Consider the following 19,111-nt stretch of genomic DNA (forward strand, 5'->3'; position numbering starts at 1 on the left):
TTTGATATTGCTGTATTGGTATTGTTTATGACACCTGTTCTTCATCACTAGTGAGACGATGAGACAGATTAATGTAGGATTGAGTTCATGTTGATCTTTAACACCATTAAGAGAGCACTGCACAGATTTAACATTGGACTCTAGTTAAATTTTCAGACTCACAATGGACAGTTTGAAAAAAGGATCAGAACTGATGCAGCAGAACCAGAGACAACATCGGTGTTAGTCTTTACGTTCTTCGACTTGTCAAAACCTAGTGATACCCACAATGCCATTCATCTGTCTGTGTTATGTTCGTAGTGGCTAATGTAGCCTCAAGTATTTTATTTTCTGACAAATATTTATATAGCCTACCTGCCAATATCGGTTTATTTATAGCTCATCAGTACCTGGTCAGCCACCTTGATATAAATACAATAAATAGCCCGTCATATGCAAGCATGAAAACTAGACGGGATGTGCAAGCATCCTGTGTGTAATTGCGTGTGTGTGCGCACGCGCCACATGTTATTTTGCATGTTAAATTGGCGTTTTAAGTTTAAAAGTGAAGTCAGACAATTCAGGGACAACTTTCAGTTCAGGTATAAGGGCTCTCATATGAAGAGTATGGCCATTACATCTCACTGGGCAGAACATTAGCTTTAGCCTACACTGAGTTTAATCTTGGCACTGCAGATGTCCGATATGATATGGCCTGCCAAGACACAGTTTGAATATCAAATATCGAAATTGTATCTCATGAATTAAAATATATTTTTAATAAATTAGCTACCTTGAAATTGAACACAATTGCTGATCAGTCCACTTTACTCCACTGAACGTCAAAAACAGATAGACTCCAATTATACTAGTTCAATTAACAGCATAGTATACATTGATATAATAACTTTTAAGAGTTTAGTACTTTCAGTGTACAATCAAACAATCCTGGAAAATCAGGAAAAACTTTTTTTTTCTGAAGTGAATAGTTTAGAATGAAAGCACTGTGACTTCAGAATAAATTTCTTCTCAAGAATAGATGAACTCTGGGACGATCCAACCTGACATACCCTATTTAGTTTAGATTATGTCTGGAGTCACATGACAGTAATGTTGGAATAATCTATGTCATTAGAGTCAGGGAGCAGCTTTATTGTATTGGGGATGTGACCTTGTAGTGACATTGATTTATGCATGAGGTTGGGAAAGCCAAATCTAGCGGTCAGTATAAAGATTGGTCATTGAGCCACACAGCTAATGAATAGTTAATGTGCTGTTACGATGGCAGATATGAGCACTCCATACTGCTTTCACACATCATATGTTCAGCCGTGTGTGAACCAATTTCAAGTCCTATACTGAGCTCACCATGTTATTTCCTACAATCTTTTTTAAAATATTCAGTTATTATAATCATTATGCAATGTAAATTATATTAGAATGAAAAACAACTGAGCATGTTATCTAAGCATTTTCTTGCGCTTCTTATAAAAATATATCAAAATATTCTACAATTATACAATGTAATGAAAATGTTACCCATTTTCTAATTAAATAATCCAAGTAACCTTGATGGTCCATGGTGGGATCCTCTCCACCTCAGGCCAAAAGACCTCAGTTCAATAAAATTAACTGAAATGAAGCGTACACATATTTGCAATACTTTGAATGGGGTTCTCTTGCTGAGTGAAGCTGGTATCTTATGGGCCTTATCGGACCAGAAATCTGTTTTTCCGTTATTTCTAAGCATATTTAAGAGTTGATTTACCTGCGATGGGGGAAGTCAGCTGTCAGCTATTCCTTGTACTGTCTACTGTGTGCACTGCCTGTAATATTTGTATATGCAGAACCAGGGATCCTTTTTCTCTATGTACTGATTGTGATACCTCATCTCAGGGTATCTGCTGGTACCAAGCACAGATCTGATACCAGTGCTCCATTTTCCCACACCTCATATCTGCAACTGGAAGTGATTGTGATTTTGAGTTAAAGGACTGCTGCAGCACTCAGACCTGTGAGTTGTACCTTGGCTGAAAGAATGTAACTGATCAGCAGGGACACTGAATCTTATGAGAACATGACGTTATTTGCTCAACTAACATAGCAACAAAAATGTGCTGTTAGTTGCAGTGTGTAACAATGTGCATATGACATTCAAAGACACATTATCTACAATCAAAAATTATTGATAAGAATGTTAAATAGCCGGTGTAAAAGTTCATAACCATTACATATTTTACTTATATTTAAACTAGTGTTATGTTGGTGCTATATTCACCCAAATTCAATTTTACCATCAATTTTATGTGTGGTCACTATAATCCGAGTGGATCTGACAGCAGACACAATGCACACATGCAATGAAGGTCTTAAACCTGCTCCTCCTTCTTCAGTTGATATTTAGTGTTGGATATGTCCAGCCACTATATCAAACACTATCAAATGATCAAAAGAAAACGCAGTTCATGGAGCCTGACTCCATCCAGTCTTGATTGAAGGAAAGTTCCTGAAGGTCTCCCCGATGGGATTATTGTACAGCAGAGGGCTCTTTGCTCGTGTAACAGATGTTTGATCAGATGTGCGTGTTTGTGTGTGGTCGTAAAGAAGACGTGGGTGTTCAAATTTCTGCATTATCAAAAATCATCCACATGTCGTCGACGTTCCTCGGCTGCGCGCACGGAGAGAGGGAGAGAGAGGAGAGAGGGGAGGGAGAGATACCCGGAGAGTGAGAGAGTCACAGCATCCAAAACCACAGTCATGGGGCTGTCGGTGTTTGCTGTGTTGGAGGACTAACTGATGTCTTTCATGCACGCTCGGACTTTCGTCATGTCAAATGTTGCTTGTTTGTCAAGTTGTCTTCCTGAGTGAAGCATGTCAGAGGCTGCTGCGGTGTCTTCGATCATTTCTTTTGCATCTCTGCTCATCGGTGGAGGATTCATCATCATCTCGGGGAACCTCGACGGCTGCATCTCGTATCTTCTCTGAAGCGTTTTGGGGTCTGAATGCACAGCAGAGCGGACCAAACGGAGGTGAAGTGCTGGGAAAGACAATGCTGCTCGTCCCGTCCGTCCCCGGCCGCTGTGTTTGGCTCCGTGAGATCGGCTGTCGGCTCCGCTGGGTCTTTACGCGCTGAGAGGAGCGGAGGAGAGGGGAGGCTTTTCCCGTCAGTTCAATCACGCTTCGCCACTGAATTGATTGAGTGATCTGAGGGGAGGGAGGAGGGGGGTGGGGGGGCATTTGGATGTGAGACTAATCCAAAAAGAGCAGGATCTAGATCTGCTGCTTGACTGGGCTTCAGGGGGAGAAGGGGGACCAGCTGCTGGACCTTTGGACATTTGTTGATTTTTATTTTTATTTTTTTTAAATATAACTTAATTTCATCTATTCTACCTACGGATAGAGGAGCAAGAGAAGAGGGAACACCAGGTTGACGCTGCTGTTTGAGGGGGTTGGGGGGTGGGAGAGAAAAATGCTGCCTTCGCAAGAAGCCTCCAAAATTTACCATGACAACTACATGCGCAACTCCAGGGCCATCGGGGTCCTGTGGGCAATTTTCACCATCTGCCTGTCCATCATCAACGTGGTGGTCTTCATCCAGCCCTACTGGATCGGCGACAGCGTCAACACCCCCCAAGCCGGCTACTTCGGCTTGTTCCACTACTGCGTGGGCAACGGGAACTCCAACCGCGAGCTCTTGTGCCAGGGCAGCTTCTCCGACTTCAGCTCCATCCCGTCGGGAGCCTTCAAGGCGGCCTCTTTCTTCGTGCTGATGTCCATGGTGCTCATCCTCAGCTGCATCGGATGCTTCGCCCTCTTCTTCTTCTGCAACACCGCCACGGTCTACAAGACGTGCGCCTGGATGCAGCTGCTATGCGGTAAGGATGGAAGACACTTAGTCGTGTTTTTGGCAGGAAGGTGTGGGTGGATGGGGGGGTCCTTCCAACGCTTTTTATGGGGGGACACCTTTAACAGGGGAGCATCATCATCTCTCGTGTTAGGCTACACCTTATCTCTTTGTCAGAAACGTCACCATCGCCAAGATCCTCCACATGATGAGCGCATCGCTCATTCTGCGCACGAACACTGCACGGGAGACTGGTCCCTCATCAATATCGCACCTCGTTCCATCACCCTGTCTCCTGTGGGAGCGCACGGTGCCTGTAGCTTAGAAGTGATCTGAAATGTTATTTTATACATTATGGAATGCAGAAAACCAAGAAAAGTCCCCCAATATGTATCTGGAAGCCATTTGAGACATTCAGGTTCCCCCCTAGAGAGTTTGGTGACCTGCATGTGTTTATCAAACAGAAAGAAAATCTTATCTTAGTGTTCAGTCATTATTTCACTGTTTCACCAGACATTTTGCCAACATGAAGAGGTTTTGTAGCTTTGTTGGCAGACCCCAGGTCTTCCCCAAAAAGCCCATCACTCTGACACTGCCTGTTCTTTTTCATCCAGCTGGTTGAGATAATGTGTAATTGTATGGAATTATGATAATGAAATGCCTTCAGCAGGGTTGCATCAAAGATCACAGCTTCTATTTTGGTTGCCATATCTGCCTACCAGATTAGTCTGAATTATGCATGATCTGCACATGCATTCCAGTAATGTATCCCCACTCAGTGCATTCATTCATCTGTGCAAAAACTGGAACAAACTCCATGTAAAGGCTGTATTGTGTATGTTATTGTATTAGGAGGTGCGATAGGCTGTCAGAGAGACACAGCTGAGCAGATTAGACACATTGCAATGAAGACTCAGTTTTCATCAGTGTCAGGTGCTTTGGAATGGAGTGAGCTTTTTAAAATGGAAAGATTTTACTGTCACTGTGGACCTGTTTTTTTTTTTTTTCCATGCTATATGTTTAAGATCACTTGTGACAGACTCATGTGGGCTCGCTTTTCTTTTGGGGACAAAACTCAAGTCCCCATAACATAAGTCATTAAATTTCAGGGCTAAGACCTAGTTTAAGGTTAGGGTAAAGTAAGGTTTAGGTTAAGGCAAAGGTCAGGTTTAGGATTAGGCAAGTAGTTGTCATGGTTTGCATCATGGTAATTCTCCAGGAAATGAATGTAAGTTAATGTAATGTCCTTTGAAGTGTTGGAAGTGTTGTGTGTGAGTGTGTGTGTGTTCTCCCATCACTGAGTGTTGAACAGATTGTATCATGTCAGGTGGAGCCTACAAGTGTCTCCCACAAGCTCAGTCGACATCAAAGAATCCCCTGGCGAATTCCTAATCACACAAACCGCTAATTAACTAGACGTGATCCGGATGAAACTGGTCTCAAACGTGTTTAAAATGGTGCCGAATGGCCATAGCAGGTGGGAGATGAGTTTCACCGTGCCGAAGATGAGGTTTGATAATGCATTTGAGCTGAGTTTTCTCTCTGTACTCAGCAAGATTATTTCACAAATCGTCCCTCCAGTGTTTTCACTGACAGGGTGTACAGTTGAGCGTGTGTGTGTGTGTGTGTGTGTGTGTGTGTGTGTGTGTGGAGGGAGGGGGTGGGAGGAGGGTTAATTGTGCATTGGTCTGGAAGGGCTGACATTATCTGGGAGGAGGTATTGATGGCTGGATTATTCCTTCCCACAAGGCAGCTGGAGCCGGGGTTGTGTTGGTGGCCGTGTTGGTGGCGGTAGACTCGGGACCTTTAGAAGGCATCGACTTTTTCCTGCACTCTCTGGCTCTCTGTGTCTGTGTGAGAGAGGCAGCAAAACAAAGAGAGCCACGGGCAGAGGAAGAGCTGGAGGAGAGGGGAAGTGAAAGAGAAAATCTCTAAGACTTTACACAAAGTTAGCTCTACAGGAAGTGATAAACTGAAGCCTAAGTGTGCCAAAGCATCAACCAGTCTGAAGTTCACTACAACCCTGTTTGGTGAATTTGTTTAGAAAGACTTCTAATTTTACCAGATTTTTTTTTTTTTTTTTTGTCAATCAACATATTGGGGAAACATTTTTCATTAATGTATCTGCACTAGTTACAAAGTCGCAGAGTGTTCATAGTGAAAATGTTTGACATGTTTTCCTACAATGTCCACTTGTGGCAGCTAAAATGTGATTAACATTATTATGTGTGTGTTCAGGCAACTCAAAGCACTTGGTTAGAGGTTCTGTTCATTTGCAGGAAAGATAGTAGTTTTGGTCAGCTACTAAAAAGTCACAATGGCTTGAAGCTCTAGACATGGTGTGTTTACTGTTTGTGCTTTCAGTGGCCTATAGCTAACCACCTGCAGGATGAAGGAACCTTGGTGTCAAAGTCCGGCTTACAAGAATGTACAGAGTGGGGCATAATTCAGCATCAGACAGCAGCTATTAATATCCTAAAACTAAAAGTAGTGAATAAACATAATTTATCAGAGAAGGAGTTTAAAAATGTCAACAAAAAGCAGTAGGACATCATTTTATTCTCAGTCAATCTCAATGAATGTAAGTATATGTAATGTCCTGTAAATAATCATATGAGCCAGTCAGCCTCATTCAGGATGTCCACAGCTTACGTCTGTGTCCGTGTTCCTCTGACCGCTGCTGGCTGTGCACTCGGGTCCACAGCTGTCACAGAGGTCCTGTGCACTGTCATCACGTGTGTCTCAGGCCATTAGCAAGCATTATGAAGAGGAGCTTCCTGTCTGGGGCAGTTTCTCAACAAGCTCAGTAGTGCTCATCAGTAAAACCTGAGTCAGCGTCTCCTTCTGAACATTTGCAAAGCCTCAAGGGAGTTGGAGTTTAATGCCAAGCAAAAAGCAGAAGCCTCGGTTGTAGTGGTCCCAGTTTGACAGCGTTGTAGTTCTGGATGATGCTGGGCTGATAGTAGTTTGTGTTTCTCTAAAGCAATCTGTCTTCATGCTGTAAAGACAAAATGTGGCTCAGAGATTCCAGTTAAAATGCTTTTGAAGGAAGCAAACTTGCTGTTTATTGGTCGTGTTTGTTTCAGTCCAGGTGGTGCGATGTTCTTGAGTTGAACTAAGGAGTTAGTAGGGGTGGATGGTGGGCATACAAAGTGCAGGATTTTATGTTCCACATGTGGTTGGTTTTAGACTACAAAAAAAACACCTTCAGAGATGAATATGGGAACGATGGGTCAGATGCTCAGATGCTGCACTGCTAAAGGTGTCTTTGTAGTCAGAGCAGTTGCAGGAGGTGTGCAAAATAACAACCCTTAAAAAGTTTTCACACAGTCTTGTTGGCACAATTTAGTATGGCAGCACTATTAGCAATGCTGTCATGTTGTGTAAATAAATGGGATGGACTCACCATAAGCTAAATGGAATGAATTACATGAAAGTCACTTTTCCTGCTTTCTTGGCAGCAGACTCAGCAGTTAGATCTGTGTAATTCATCCTTTCCAATGGATAGAACAGCAGGCTCACGCAGTCTGTCCTGAGGCACCGATGTACACAAATAGTTCTTGATTTCTTTCAACTTCGGAAAGCTGCGCTCTCCCGATGCCACAGTCAGAAGAATTCCGGGTGCAATCTCACAGTTGTGAAATGTTTGTCCGATGCTTCTGAGAAAGCGGAGGCTCTGAAGTGCTGAGCTTGTTCCTTTTGGAGTCATACAGTATCCTCGCCTCTTATAATAGGTCCTGTGTGTTTATGGCCTGCGATTCGGACGTGCTCTGCTGCAGTGCCTCTGCAAATAAAGATTTTCTATTTCAGTTTATTCAGATTGAAACTGAGTTCAAACATGTTGTCAAACTCCCGCATTTTGTTTCATTTGTATACAGTTGACCTAAATCCAGCAAGGAATAATATCGCACAGACAGTAAAGAACAAGAAAAAGACTGTACAGAGGCGTGAGGCATTCAGCCACACTCACAACTCCTTGCGATGGCTTTGGTCATAGCAACGAACCCGCAGAGAATGACACAACTCTGCAGTTCCCCTGTGCTTTATTTCAGGCCTGCTTTGGTTTTCAACTTGACTGTTTGGGTTCATTCTCACCACTCTTGTCATTTCCAGCAGCAGCAGGCAGCTGTTTTCAGTAAAAAAGCTCTGATAAAGCCACTGTGCACCACCTGCCCACCACCAAACAGCAGACAGACAAAGCTGGCAACTAGCTGGTGATCATAGTTAGCAGCTACAGAGCAGTGTTTTTTTGGTGGGGTTTTTTGTTTTTTGAGCTAAAGGAGGGTATTGGAGTGACATAAAACAGGATGCCATGCCTGCTGGATGTGTAAATAAGCAACTGTTTGCTAACATATTCACTTATATGACAATTTTGAGTTAACAGCATATTGCACTGCCCACAAGTGGGTGACAAAAAATCAGTGAATGCAGGTTTAAAGATCCATTGTTAAACTTCCCAATACATAATAGAAGCCATGGATAAAATGACAAATGCTATTTCATTATTATTTTCTTTTTAAATCAGTGTAAATGTAAAGCCATTATTGTAGCACATTATATCCTGGTGTAAGAGGATGTGGTGAGCAAAAAGCAGAATATCATTTAAATTCATTCTGCAGTAGCAAATTACAAACTGTTAGTTGCACTTTCTAAATGTTCCAGCCTCTGTCATTTGCAAAAAGAGAAGATCTGCACGTCTTTTCCATCAGAAGTCCTTACCTAGCCATGAGTGCCTGTCAGCACTGTTGAGTTTTCAAAAGGGATTCCTCCTGTTTATTTGAAGTGGGCTTTCCCTCGCTCCCCATCCCTTCCTACATTATCTTTACTTAATTACTTCTATCCCAAAACTTGTCCCTCTGTCATTTCCCGACCCCTTTCATCTCCATTTCATCCCACACGAGCGAGTCCTTCCTCGTTCCATCCTCACAGCTTCCCCAGACCTGCTGGTGTTTCCCTTTGACACATCAAGTATCAGCAGTAGCCTCAGAGGTGTGAAACCGACAACACACTTATGGTGCTTTTTTTTTTTACGCTTATCTGAAAACACGAATGAATTCCTGAGAAATGTTGTCACATTTGTTCATGATTTCTAACAGTGTTTCTTTTGCTGTGGGGAAAACACTGTCTGTTTCTGCATAAGACGTATGCTCCAACTCCATACATTAAGCTGGTGTAAATGTTCTTCCTGAATTACAGGCTTCAGTGTTCCAGAAAGCTTCCCTTCATGCTCAGATAACTCAAAAGTAGGGAATCATCCATGAATGCCATCTTTCCTTCTTTTGTATTTTGCCTTAACTGGCAAGCAAATCATGTCATGTTTGTGACTATTTTAAACGCCGGCATGAGCTCAGCTGTAAGCCCAGTGATCTATAAAAGAAAGGCCCCATAGGTGGTTTGCTGGGTCAGTGCAAAATAGTGCAGTGCAGACAAGTTCTCAGAAAAATTGACTGTCTGCTCCAAAGGTGCCCGAGAAGGCTCAAACAGAAAGCTTTATTTCCCCAACAACAGATTCTTCAGTTACTGATGAATGAGAAGTTAAGTACTGCACATCAGACAGGTCATCGGAAGTGACTAATTGAAAGAGGCCATACTGAATCTGTTTGGATGGTGTCGTCTAAACCCTGGTGCTTGATACAGTCATACCATTTGTCAGAGTGCTGTGCAGTGGAGAGTGGATGATTCTGTTTCACACTGATTTATTGCATCATGCATACAGGATAACTTAATTGAAGCCTTGATTTTGAGTCCAGTCCTGAGACTGTTTCATTGCCTGGACTGTTCGGGTTTCAACACGTACACTGTGTTGACTTCTGACTTTTGAAAGCCTATGAGTAGAGCTGCAACAATCTGTCAAATAACTGATTATTCGATTGAAATTAAAAATTAATCTGTGATCATTTTTAGAACTGATTAATTATTTCAGACATTTTTCAAGAAAACAAGCCAAACCTTTGCTGGTTCCAGCATCTCAAATGTGAGGATTTGCTGCTTTGTTTTATATGATAGTAAATGAAATATCTGTGGGTTTTGGACTGTCTGATGGATGAAGCCAGTGAAGACATAATTTGGGACTTTTAAAAGACTAAACAATTAATTGAGGAAATAATCAGGTTATTCATTGATCATGAAAATAATTGTTGCAGCCATCCTTGTGTTAAAATCTTTCAAAAGTGTGCTTTACTTTCTCTGCATTTATTGCTCAAAGTTCAAAGCATTGGATGATTGTTTGGAGTTGCACAGAACTTCTCATCATTCTTCACTGTTATTTTACATTTAATGTAAATGTTACAAGAGATACAAAGTCATAATTAAAAGAGTTTGGTTTTTTTTGTCAAATGCAATGCACTGCAAATACAAAGATACAAGAAACCTTGAGATTTCCCACATGCTTCTTTCTGTTTTTTCAGTACATCTATACCTCATGAAAAGATAATGACCTCTCTGAAAGTGCACAATATGTGAAATTTGATGGCTTTTGCTCCATTCTACTACATGCTGCATCAGTTGTCCCAATGCTTGGTTTTGGGTCCACGTTCGTTTACCATCTATGTTAACAGCCTGGGTTAAAATGGTCCTAATGAACAGTTTCATTTTTACGCTGACGATACATCATTTACTGCTGTGGAGCCATCTTTGTTCAGTCACCAGAGTATCTGCACTCTTTCTTTTGTCTCTTAGAATCATAGTTGTCTGGTCTGAAACTTGTTTTGAATGCTACAGAAACTAAATTAAAGTTGTTTTCTAATGCCACAATACATTAGCTTCTCTGTCTAACACTGTAACCTTGCAGTCATACTGAATTGTGTCACAAGCATTTAGATATTTTAATTGATGATTGCTTAATCTTAGTAATGAAACTGAAGCTCAAGCTAAGCTTTTATTTCAGAAACAAATCCAGCTTTTCCTTTGTTGCCAGGAAAAAAATGGTCGAGGCTACATTGACTGTGGTGGTCGGTTGTACGTGCACAACTCTGCCCAGTGTTTGCATGTTACCTGGAACACTCTGAGGCTTGTCACAAGCTGCAAAGCTTTCACCATTTACAAAACCTCTCATCACTCACCATTGCACCCTGTATGCCAGAGTTCAGAGGTCTTTACTGCAAAGATTCACTCACTGGTACATATTTATTCACAGTATAAATCCATCCTTGGACTGCTCTCCCTTATCTTCTTGGGTATATCTCATTTAAAACAAGTAGCTGCTGTTTGTGCACAAATGACACCTCTTACTGACCATCCAAGGTTTGCACTGAAGTGGGCAAACAGGCCTTTATATCCTCTGCCCCTGCAGCCTGGAACCACTTGCAGACAGATCTGCAGCTACATGTCATCAGACATCAGATTAATTTAACTAAGATTAATTAAGGCATTTAAAACTGTAGTGAAGGGCTCTCAAGCTCTCTCAACCACTGTCATTTTGATCTGGCCTCATGGTGGGTATCAATCTTTAGCTGAATTCCAAAGGATCTGCTCAGCAAATATTTCCTCATCATCATTTATGATTCCTTACAAAGCTCTATAATAATAATCAGACACGATTGAGATGTGAAGAACTGTAATACAAGTTGAACACAACTGTAAGCATTTCAGACAGACATTCTAATAACTGAGTCCTTCTCTCTCAAGTCAGGTGGATCTTTGCCTGAGAATTACTTTCAGTGTTTGAGCCACTCCTTTTGACAAACTCAGCAAAAACCTCCACCTCATCAAACAGAGTGGAGAGAGGCCCTGAGGCATATATGGCTGAGAAGGGAGTGAGACTGAGTGCTGCTATGGCTGAAGCTCTGTATGTTTCATGTTACAATGAGCTGCCACTGCAGTCCCAGCCACAGCTAACTCTCCTTCAGCTCACACTGGCACTACGAGCATTTTTCCCAGAGCATTCCACAGATCTTTTGTTTCGTGAAAAAAAAATTCCTACTATCCTCCAACCACTTGAATGCACTGAGAATGAGATTTCAAGGCAATCTTTGCTTGACGACACAGCAATATTGCAACTTTTAGAAACATAAATATCATTCTGCTCACTGAGGTGATTTAGTCACACAAATTTCAAATCTTGCAAATTGAAAAACAAAAAAAAATTGTATCAGCCACTGTAAATATGAAAATGTTGATGTGGAAATGCACCACATGTAAGAGCGGGGTTAGTTAACCAGGGGGTTGTTCATAAAGAAAACAGTATAGAATGATCAAATCCTTTGCAGCATGTCTGCCTACAGAGTGAGGACCCAGCTCTTTCTTTTTAGAGTCGCAGTACTGTGGTGGCAGCCTTAGTGGTGGCAGCAGTGCAGCCTTTGTGTCCATGTTGTGTAGGAGAGAAAGCTCCTCACTGATACAGAGAGACAGTCAAAAAGAGGAGGAGGGCTGCAGCAAAGAGGCAGCAAAGTATGCTGATCTCCATTCTGGATTCATGGCCTCACCTGCTCCCAGCACTCATTCTGGACTTCTGCTGGCTGAGAGCATCTGCACTACCAGGAATCGCTCAGAATTTTAATGTCATCATTAACCCCACGCCCCCTTTCACCTCCTCTCCTTTTATCTATGGAATATGTGGTACTGATACCATTTATGAACTCTTACTCCAACTCAGTGTCCCTCTCACAAAAAACATTTATATTGGCTGATCCTGCATGGCAGGATTCACATCCAGTGCCATCAGTGCTGATGCAGGAACTATAGTGACTTTTTGTAGCAAGGCGAAAAGCAATGCTGAGGAGGTTGAGGTTGTGGATGGGCCTACTATGCATCAGATTTCCTGCATGAAATCTGTATAACTAATTAGAAAGACTTATTCTCATTTAAAATATCCTTACAATTATCCGAAATAAAGGAACATTGTTTGAAGCATTTTTTCAAATGTCTGTTGTGAGCACCTTAAATGATAATCCATTTATTAAGAACCATGTTTTCTAGACTGAAGACTGAGGATCAAATGCTATTCTGAGCATGTAAGGGCCTTATAGCAACACCGTAAAGGGCTGTGACTGCTTGTATGCTTGGTTTCATTAGTGTTTACCGATCATGTCTAAAGGTAAAGGTGTTTACAGCTGTTGCGAATGGCCACACATCACAGAGTAGTGTGAGACGCATTAATATTTAAAATCTGGATGACAGTGACAGTGGAGTGACGGCAGTCGTTGCGTGAATAAGAACCTGAGAGAGAAAGCCTGCTTCCTGCTTACTTTCTCACCTGAACACACCTGACCATTAGAGGGAACTGCTCCATTGCAGCTCACTCCCAGCTTCTCCCATTAGGCTGCCCCCAGGACCTCTGGGAGGGAACCCATCCATCTTGACTATGTCGCCAGTTTTTTGTTTTTCGCTGCTCTGTCAGTTTGAGGGGACCCAGCCCTCACCCATGTCACCCCCTTCCAGTCAGTCCCCAAAATATGCAAAAAGTGGAAGGACACAAGGAAGGGAAAATCACTGACAATGAATAATAAAATAAAATGAATGACTATGTTAAGAAAAGGAATTCTGTAAAAGTAAAGTAGCAAAGCAGTAGCAGTTCAAAAACAGAGAAAAAGACACCGTAATAATGACAATGATTTTATATCTAGAGTTATTAGTACTAGTTATTAGTGTTAGTAGTACATATTTATTGTAGATGAGGGCGAGGTACAGTACTCATTTGTGTTTACTGTAATTGATCCAGGTAGATATTGTTATCTAGTACCTGTAGCAGAAGGAGGTGATGAATGAAGATGATAGTTCTCAGATGATTGATGATATAATGGCATGTGAAAAAGTATGATTATGTGATGGATGTGTATGCATGAGAATAACTAGTAAAATGCTATTTATACATGCATATTAGTAGCAACAACAATAACCATTTATTGGCATAAGAGTGTTTTTAATTATGTTTGGAGTGGACCAAATGTGTGTCACAAAAATCAAGTCCCATGAGTCTCTACATCAAATCCGAAGGATCTAGATCTAGTCCTAGATCTCCATCAATAAAATTTGAGCCTTTCCCACTGACACCTGCTGTGGAAAGCCAACACATCCTCATACCTAAACAACTAAATAGGTCAACTGCCAAAGACTCCCAGGATGGCACACATCACCGCTGAAGAGTACCAGCAGCAAGCTGGTATGACAAAGGAGGCAGACCTTCTTCGTACCAGACCGTCATCCTCACGTCCATAACGTTGTCAAACAGTTGCAGTTGGATGGTTGGTTAGGTTTAACCTACAGAAATACTTGGTTTTTGTTTGGCCCATCCATCCACCCCACCTTCCTCCAAATTCAGACTCTTTTGCTCTTTGCACTACGTCACCTGACTTCCTCCTGATGGCCATTTTGAGGTTGGTGCCTGACAATATATGTAAATATGGGGAGTAATAACCTATTTGCAAAAATCAACCTATACGGTCCTTTTTCTGGTTGAGGATGGGCTCAGAAAGCGCACCATGAAGCATCTTTGTTATGCTTTTTGTCTTTATGAGTATCTCTACACATCCAGTAATTTAATTTTAGGAGAGATATGTAGAACAGGAGAGATGGTAGAAATAGTGAAAGAAAGGTGATGGAGCCTAAAAGGCAAGATCAACTATGAGTGAGTGAATAATAATAATAATAATAATAATAATAATAATAATAATAATAAAGTAAAGAAATCCAGCAGATACCAAAAAGGATTGAAGGTACACATGATGTGTGTGTGTATTGGTGAGGGTGTGTGTGTGTGTGTGTGTGTGTGCAGTCTGCTGAAACCCTGCTAATACAGAACTAATCTCCAATCAGAGGGAAGACTGCCTGGGGTTTCACATCTCATAGCCTACTCTGCATACCTATAATCCTCAGATCTCTCCCTAGAGGTTAAACCTCGACCAATTATTGTTCGTGCCATGCAAAACCCATGATCACTGACAGATCAGACCAACCAGGCTTCCTCACTCCTCTTCACCTCCCAGAGATAGCAGAGATGCTGGGATATGTGCAAGTAATTCCTAACTGGAGTTTAAAACTTTGCGTCAGTAATTCCCTTATTCATTTTTTATGGATTGGCTTCATAAAGGTGGACTGCATAATTGTGTAAATAAATGACTATTCTACATCATAAATCATGTCCGCTGTGGATTTGCTGTTTGTCAGGTGCAAATTTAGTGGAAGCTTTCATTATTTCATAACAACCTCTGGTCATCTGCAGTACAGACAAAGACAAAACATTTGGCAGAACAAGCAGCATCACCTTTGGGAGAGGAATTAACAGGATTTCTGGGAAATGTGGTCCTAATTTTGAAAGCAGACCAGCACTAATAATACCACTGACATGAAGTGTTGAGGAGTAACACATATATTACAATCAGCAAATGACTTTTTTCATGAATGAGTAGTGCAATCCAGTTTAAAATTCACATTACTGTTATTTAGGCATTTCATAGTCAACTTATTTGTTGTTCAGTTCCATGTTGTGTCCACATAAAAACTTAAAACGTCATGAACACAGTCGGAAGGATTTCCCAGCTCTGGAAATGGGACCATCCAAGGAGCATGTGAATGCAGCATTATTTACATATTTGCTTTTCAGCTCCAAAATTCTTGTTGCAATACCCTGAGCAGCCTCATGCTAAAATAGTTTCACAGCCCAGCTCCATGACACCCGGTGTCACCAGCTGTCTTCTGTCACCAGCCAGCATTAAGCAACCAACCAGTAAATGTCAAATATTGCAGAGAGAAGGACAAGAACTTCCACCTGTGAACACGACCAGCTGCATTTATTGGAATGACCGAGCTGGCCGTGTGTTCAGTCCTGCACCACACACATATGTGTGTCCCATGGAATTACCTCTCTGACATTTTAAAGATGAAGGGTAAAGTTCACTTGCGCAAATGTCAGGAATCATCATCTGAGTTCTTGTCTGTTTGGCAGAAGGATGTCCCATGTACAGTATGACAGGAGCTAAATTGTATAGTTTTTCTGCATGCTTCTGTGTGCATATGTTTGTGTGTGTGTGTGTCAATGAGGAAAGCAGCCTAATGGCACTGGAGCACGGCCTAATGCTCTCGAGCTGGGTGCAGATGATAGTTTAATCAGCTCTGTGGTGCAGCTCTGCACTGGGGCTACTCCTGGCCACTGGGCCTTGTGACGGAGCTCTGCAATGTGCAAGCAGACTGCAGGACAGACGCTCACCCAGTCAGAAACAGCAGAGGGACAGCTGCTCCGCACTGGACCAAAGGACCACGCCAACACCTAAACTATCACATGAAGGGAAAAGCATAGTGGGAGAAAAAGGATTTAAAGGAGTATAGCACTGTGTTGCTTTGATGAAGTTTCAACATGTATAGCTTCAAGAATAAAAACAAGTGCTTCTGTTAATTAGTGGCACTTTGTAAGGCAGACAGGACTTCCATTAAAAAAAGTCATAATTACTTTGTGCCTTAAAATGAAATTCTGCATTTAGTGTCAGATAATACCCCGCTATATGCTGTGTTTTCCTCGTTTTCCAGAGGAACCACTGAACCTGCTCTGGGAAAATGCTTTCCCTCTGATGACAGAAAACAACGTTAATGAATCACATCTCCCCTGAGACGCGAGACAGTGACCCACAATCACAAGAACACACGACTTCCATTAACACATGATGGTTACTCTCACCCCACTCCATGAATTGGTGAGCGAGTAATGAGAGAATGAAAGAGAAATATGGAAAATGAGAGAACTGCCACGCCTGCAGCTGTAGTTAATTGAGTCTAATTAGCCTACATTCAGAGAATACAGAGAATACAATCCGTCAGGATCCCCCCCTCACTATGTCTCTTCTCTTTCCACAGTGCCACTGTGCTTTTGGCCACAAACTTCTCGGCAGCAATTGGCCTAATTAATAATGATTTGATTGGTTGATGAGCTAAAAAGAAGATGAGCAAAGAGACAGACTGGCGAAGTACCTGACAGGGCTTTCTGTTCTGAGACAAAACTCGAGTTGTACATTTAACACAGTCAGGGGATGACCAGAATGCATCTGACCAGGGAAGAACTTTTTCCATGTCAGTGTAAACTCAAAAAAATGAATCATTGTGATACTTATTATTAAGTATTTGCATCAAGTAGATTTTATGTAAATAATCATATTTTCAGAATATATTTAATAACATTACTTAAAATCTACATAAATGTGTTCAATTTCAAAACATATTTTTATTAAAATTGAATCTGTTCAAATTTATTAATATAAAAAATAATTAAAAAATAAATTTAAATTAAAATTCATGAATATAATTTAAATAAGACCATCTGGAATTATTGATTAAAACGCATGCTTTATTCATATGAATTCAAAACACATTGGATTTATTGATAATAAATACATAAACCCAGTCACTTTGTATGCAAAAATTATTTTATTAATACAATTACATAAATTTCATTTCAACTCTTTCCGTTTATGTATGTGCTTTACATTAGGTTTATTACTTGGTTTGCATTAAAACTATGTAATTCAAATGCATGGAAATTTTATATGTAATTGAAATACATAAATCTTATGAACTAGGCCGAAATATTACTCTTAATATTTTCACTTTTACAAAGGGTCAAATGACTGGTCATATTGCAAAAGGTGACAGACCCAATTTCACCCACTCTGCAGTTTAAATCAGCGGTAGAGAATGATAACATTAGTTTTATTTCCAGCCATAACAGACAAGAAAGTTATGCAGAGAAACACAGCACTGCAACGTAGCTGGTGAAGAAAAACAAATATCTAGCAGCTGAAGGCATTTTAATCAGTTTATGGAGATCAAATATTGGACTTAAATTCATCAGGTGGGTAGAAACATGACTCCAAATCAATGCTAATGTTGCTCTGTGACCGCTGGATGTTTAAATAAGCAACTGGCTGATAACAAGTCAGTAAAATTATATGTGTGTGTTGATGATATTTAGAAGCTGTTTTTTCAGCTTGTTCTGCTGCCATAAATTAGCCAAAGATGGCAGCAATTAATGCAGCTCTAAGGTGCATATCATCATCATCATGTAACAGATATGTTTCCCTAATGTACTTTACTTGTTCATATACTAAATGACCAGTCTGCTCATTCCAGTCTGAGAGTAATTGTGTTACCCTGCTCCATCCCATAATAAGTGATCGTAACCACTTATGACTTTCTAATTAAATTGCTGCTCATGGTAGAAGAATAACATTTTCTCTCTATGACAGGCCGGAGAGGCATTTCCTCTCAGCCAGACTCAAGCTGGGAGATAAATATATGGAGGGCACACAGTGACATATTGTCATGAGCAGCTAATGTATATCTATTGATTTAGTAGCTTGTTAGACATGTATGCTGGTTTAAGGAGCGAGGCCTCGGGCAGTTGATGGCTTTTTTAAACTGAATGTTTTGCTATGGTGAAACGGATGGCTTTCTGTCCATCAAGTGTAACCGTCTTCTTCAATTGAGACCAGTTGCCAGTAGGCCACAGCTCACTGACTGACTTAGGTCTTTTGTACCAAAGATACAATAGGACTTATAAATGCATGGAAGCAGAGAAAGAAAAATGTGTGGAACATCTGCAATACAGAGACAAAATCTAGTCATATAGCACCATAGAAGCAACATCTAAGCTATGGACCACGTGAGGGTCCTTCCTTTAAAGTCCACATTTCAAGACAGAATAACAGATCAACAAGTGTGTCTCAGTCTAAATAACAATAATAAACTTTATTTCTACAGCACTTTTCTAAGGAAACCTTCAAAAGTGCTTTACGACATAAAAACAAATACCAGTATCAAGCAATATTGATATATAACAAGCTTACTTTCTTTATATGAAAATGTATTTGAAAAAAAAGACAACATAAGACCAGAACAGGCGACCACAACAGTGCAGTGAATACAAAATATGACAAGAATAAAACAAGATAGGACATTCTTTAATCATTGTGGGTAAAATGAATGTAGCTGTATTAGACGTGTGATTTTAGAAGTGATTTAAAAGAGGACACAGTGAGGACACAGTGAGGACACAGACTCAGCTAAGAAGATCTTCTCAGGCATGTCTTTTGCAGATTCGCGGGATCGCAGCAAAACCGGCTCCATACCGCTGGTCTTAAGCTTCGATGATGGGGTTGAGTCACTGCTTGAGGATCTCAGGTTACATTAAAGTTTGCATGGACTTCACCACCAACACCAACAGAAACTTCAGATCATTCTAAAATGATCAGGCAGGTAATGCAGAGTAGCTAAAACAGGTGTAATGTGAGCCCATCTCTTTAAAGCCTTGTGGTTGAGTTTTGTACTGTGTGCAGCCTGTCTAAAGCTTTCTGATTGAGGCAGGTA

At 41.0% G+C, this 19,111-nt stretch overlaps 1 protein-coding gene across 1 annotated transcript in view; it reads left to right on the plus strand.

The window, feature by feature from the left end:
• Window positions 1-3,448: 3,448 nt before the first annotated feature.
• Window positions 3,449-19,111, plus strand: part of lhfpl4a (LHFPL tetraspan subfamily member 4a) — a 36,258-nt gene continuing 20,595 nt past the window's right edge. Inside the window, exon 1 of the mRNA XM_041960211.1 lies at window positions 3,449-3,854. Within this exon, the coding sequence (XP_041816145.1) occupies window positions 3,449-3,854 (406 nt within the window). The remainder of the gene's footprint in view (window positions 3,855-19,111) is intronic.

Source organism: Chelmon rostratus, chromosome 2, assembly GCF_017976325.1.
Source record: "Chelmon rostratus isolate fCheRos1 chromosome 2, fCheRos1.pri, whole genome shotgun sequence".
NCBI lineage: Eukaryota > Metazoa > Chordata > Actinopteri > Chaetodontiformes > Chaetodontidae > Chelmon > Chelmon rostratus.